At 49.2% G+C, this 3,928-nt stretch overlaps 1 protein-coding gene across 1 annotated transcript; it reads right to left on the bottom strand.

The window, feature by feature from the left end:
• Positions 1-2,245: 2,245 nt before the first annotated feature.
• On the bottom strand, positions 2,246-3,501 carry LOC117509999. The gene is given in 2 exon segments (XM_034169607.1): positions 2,246-2,781; positions 2,784-3,501. Coding segments are annotated over 2 exon segments (1,254 nt in total).
• Positions 3,502-3,928: the final 427 nt, after the last annotated feature.

Here is a 3,928-nt window from a genome sequence, read left to right as displayed (position 1 = left end):
TTTTTTTTTTTGCTGAAAAGTTAACTCTGCGGACTTTCGAGCCAGCCATCAGCCATCTTTGTACTCCTCATAGAAGCTGTGTGATGACGTGCGCAATGTGAGTGTCCAATCGGAATTGGTTCACCGTCACATGGTTTTCCAAAATCCAATCATAGGGCAAATTTACCTCAGGTGAAAAGCCAAAGATCGTTTTCAGGAGTGATGTGTTACTAGTTGGCCCGTTTGAATAGCCCCCTGGGTGCTCAATGAGTACATACTATTAGTACATACTCAGTGTGTCCTGCACCATTACGCACAGCGATCAGTGAAAGCAGGAGCAGGAGCCTCTGATGATAATCTCACGTGCTCAAACAAAGAGTGTGTAACTATCAGGATTGCTCCACTAGTTTGCTTGTAAATGTTACTGGATAACTCTGTGGCTTTCTCTGCATAAAACATTGTTTACCATATCAATGGACAACAAAATGCATAGACTATTTTGTATATATTGTTCAAAATGTGCATTTATATTTATTGTTTGAACCTTTTTGTTGTACAGACTTTCACACAAGACCTCAAATTAAATTACCTTCATAAAGTGTCAAAACAGTTGTTTATTATAGTTTGCTGTGTGTTTTGAATAAATGTGTGGAAAAAATTTTTTTCGCTTTATTTTTTCCTTGCCTATTTTTGATTGTAAACCTTTATTACACTTATAAAATACAAAAAAAACATATATATTCTGAAAGCACAGGTTGTCCTGAAAAAAAAATACATAAAACTTGATTGTGGGATGCAGGGAGAGCTGTTAACAGCAATAATAAAACATTTATGCCAGGCGAGTGAACTGTCCAAAAAAATGCTCTCGGACCCCAAAGGGTTAAAAACCGACATCATTGTGTAAAGGATCTTACTGCGTGGGCTCAGGAACACTTCAAAAAATGAAGGTTACGTATGTAACCATGGTTCTATGAATCCCGTATGACCGCCAGAAGGCGGTACTGAAAGCACTGAATGATCCCTTCGCGCATGCGCAGTTCGAGCAATAATGCCAAAATAGTCACACCTGTGACACCACGGATGACCAATCACAGTGTATATAAGCATACATCATCCGAGGCTCTGCTCCTACAGAATCTTCTTGCACAAAGCGGAGATTCCGAGAGACAGAGAATCTCTGGCGGTCATCCGGGATTCAAAGAACCGTGGTTACATACGTAACCTTCATTCCATTTCATCCCTCCTGACCGCCAGAGGGCAGTGCTAAAAGCACTGAATGACTAATACCAACAATGTCATGAGGAATCCTGAGCACCTACATCACAGAGGAGATCCAGAGGACCCCAACAGGAGCACACGACCCAAAAGATGAGGGTCGGCCACATTGACATTGTAGAAACAAATGAACATACTCGGAGAAGCCCATGATGCCGCAGTGCAGATGGCATTCAGCAGAACCCCTCTCAGAGCTGCCCAGGAAGCAGAGACACTCCTGGTAGAGTGAGCCTTCATGCCGGCCGGCCGGGAACAGCCCCCTGCACGAAAGGCATGGCAGATGACATCAACGATCCGATGAGAGAGACGTTGTTTAGATAAAGGAAAGCCCAACTTAGGACACCCATGACACAAAAACAGCTGGTCAGAGCATCTCAAACTCTCAGTAGCCGCAATATACGCCTCCAGTGCTCTCACTGGACACAACAACTCAGACCCATCCCCGGCCACAGACGCCTAGGCTCGAAACTGCGCTAATCTCAATGGCTGGTTACTATGAGCACAGGACAACACCTTAGGCAAAAATGCCATGTTCGGCCACAGGTTAACATCAGCCCGATCGGGACCCCATCTGAGACATGAGGGGCTGACAGATAGAGCATGTAACTCACCCACTCTTTTAGCGGGAGACGATGGCCAACAAAAATGCAGTCTTACCCGAGAACCACTTGAGGTCTGCCTCTGCCAAAGGCTCGAATGGAGGACGACAAAGTGCTTCGAGAACCAGGGTCAGATCCCAGGCTGGTGCACATGGGGCAGCCGGTGGATGCAACCAACGAGCACCACGCAGAAAAAGAGAAACTGGATGATGGCTTCCAACTGAACAACCACCCACTCTAGTATGGTAACATGAAATAGCTGCTACATATACCTTCAGTGTCGAGGGAGAGCGGCCCTCATCAAGGACAGATTGGAGAAAATCCAGAATAGTAGAAACGGAACAGGTGTCTGGATCCTCACTGCAGGCAGAACACCATTGACAAAATAGTCGTCACTTGTTGTCATATAGCTGCTGGGTAGAAGGTGCCCTGGCAGACAAAATGGCATGCCTGACAGGATCAGCGAGTCCAGTCAGTCTTGTTCCCAATGGGAACCATGGACGCGCGGGCCAGGACGCAGCCACCAGCAAGAGTCTGTGGCCCTCTCTGAGAACCCGCTGTAGAGTGGACCAAATCAACGGAAGAGGAGGAAAAGCATACAGGAGCACCTTGGGCCACGGATGAGCAAATGCATACCGACCCAACGTGCCCAACACCCCTGTAAGGGAAAACCACAAAGGGCAATGAGTTGACACTTCCGTCGTGAACAGATCCACCTCTGCGCGACCATAGAGGTCCCAGATCCTGCTCACCACATCAGTGTGAAGACACCACTCCCCTGGAGCAGGCGCCTGACAGAGTGCGTCCACAGCTCGGTTCTGCTCTCCCGGTAGATACTCTGCCCGCAGAGTGGACAGACGAGGAAAGGCCCATTCCAGCAGATCCCTGGAGACTTTCAGAAGCTGAGCCGATCTGGTACCCCCTGATGGTTGATGTCGTAGACAACTGAGGTGTTGTCCGACCATACCAGAACGTGTCTCCCCTCCAGGTAGGGAAGAAAGTGCCTCAGAGCTAGATGCACTGCCAGTAGCTACAGCACATTGATATGTCTCAAGCGATCCCGTCGGCTCCAGAGCCCTTGAACCGCTCTGTGCTGCCAGACCACGCCCCCATCCGTGGAACTGGTATCCGTGGTGACCACCTCTCTGCGGTACACCACCATTCCCATCGGGACACCCCTGGACAAATAAGCCCTGTTCCTCCAGGGAGCCAGGGCCCAGAGGCACAACCATGTTACCGTGAGCATGCAATGTCTGAGCAGTTGGGGGTCCAGACAAAAGCTGTTGAGCCACCTCTGCACAGGGCATAACGAAAGCAAGCCCAACGGCACAACGCGAGTGACTGACGTCACTTTGCCGAGAAGATGCAGGACGGCGATGTATGGAAACCGCCTGCCTAGTCTGAACCGACTGACCAACTGGAGGATATTGTCTATCCTGCGGACAGATGGACGAGCCTCCATGGAAGTTGAATCCAAGGCCACCCCAAAAAAAACAGTGGTCTGAGAAGGACTAAGGCAACTCTTCTCCAGGTTGACCTTGAGACCCAACTGGGACGCGTGAGCAAGCAGCCGATGCATATCCTGAGATGCACGCGCTCGAGATGGGGCGCACAGAAGCCAATCGTTGAGATACGGCAGAATCTGCATTCCGCATGCTTGCAGTGGGGCGAGAGCTGCCTTCACACATTGAGTAAACACTCTTGGAGAAAGGGAGAGGCCAAACAGGAGTACCCGAAACTGCCAATGACAACCTTGATAGGCAAACCTCAAAAAGCGGAGGTGGTCTCCCGCAATAAGTACATGAAAATAGGCATCGGTCAGATCTATTGATGTAAACCACTCTCCCCTTGCCACAGTTTGAAGGACCTCTGCCGTGGTCAACATGTGAAACGGCAGCACCTTCAAATAACAATTGAGTCTCCACAGATCTAAAATGGGATGAAACCCACTAGTCTTTTTCGGTATGAGGAAATATGTTGAATCCTCTGGGCTGCTGCAGATGATCCATCTCCTCGATAGCACCCTTGGCCAAGAGGGTGGAGAGCTCCCGGTGTAGTGCTTGGGCTTTTACCGG

Source organism: Thalassophryne amazonica, chromosome 5 (assembly GCF_902500255.1).
Source record: "Thalassophryne amazonica chromosome 5, fThaAma1.1, whole genome shotgun sequence".
NCBI lineage: Eukaryota > Metazoa > Chordata > Actinopteri > Batrachoidiformes > Batrachoididae > Thalassophryne > Thalassophryne amazonica.
The sequence above is the reverse complement of the archived record's forward strand: the minus strand, read 5'-3'. Positions and strand labels throughout refer to the sequence as shown.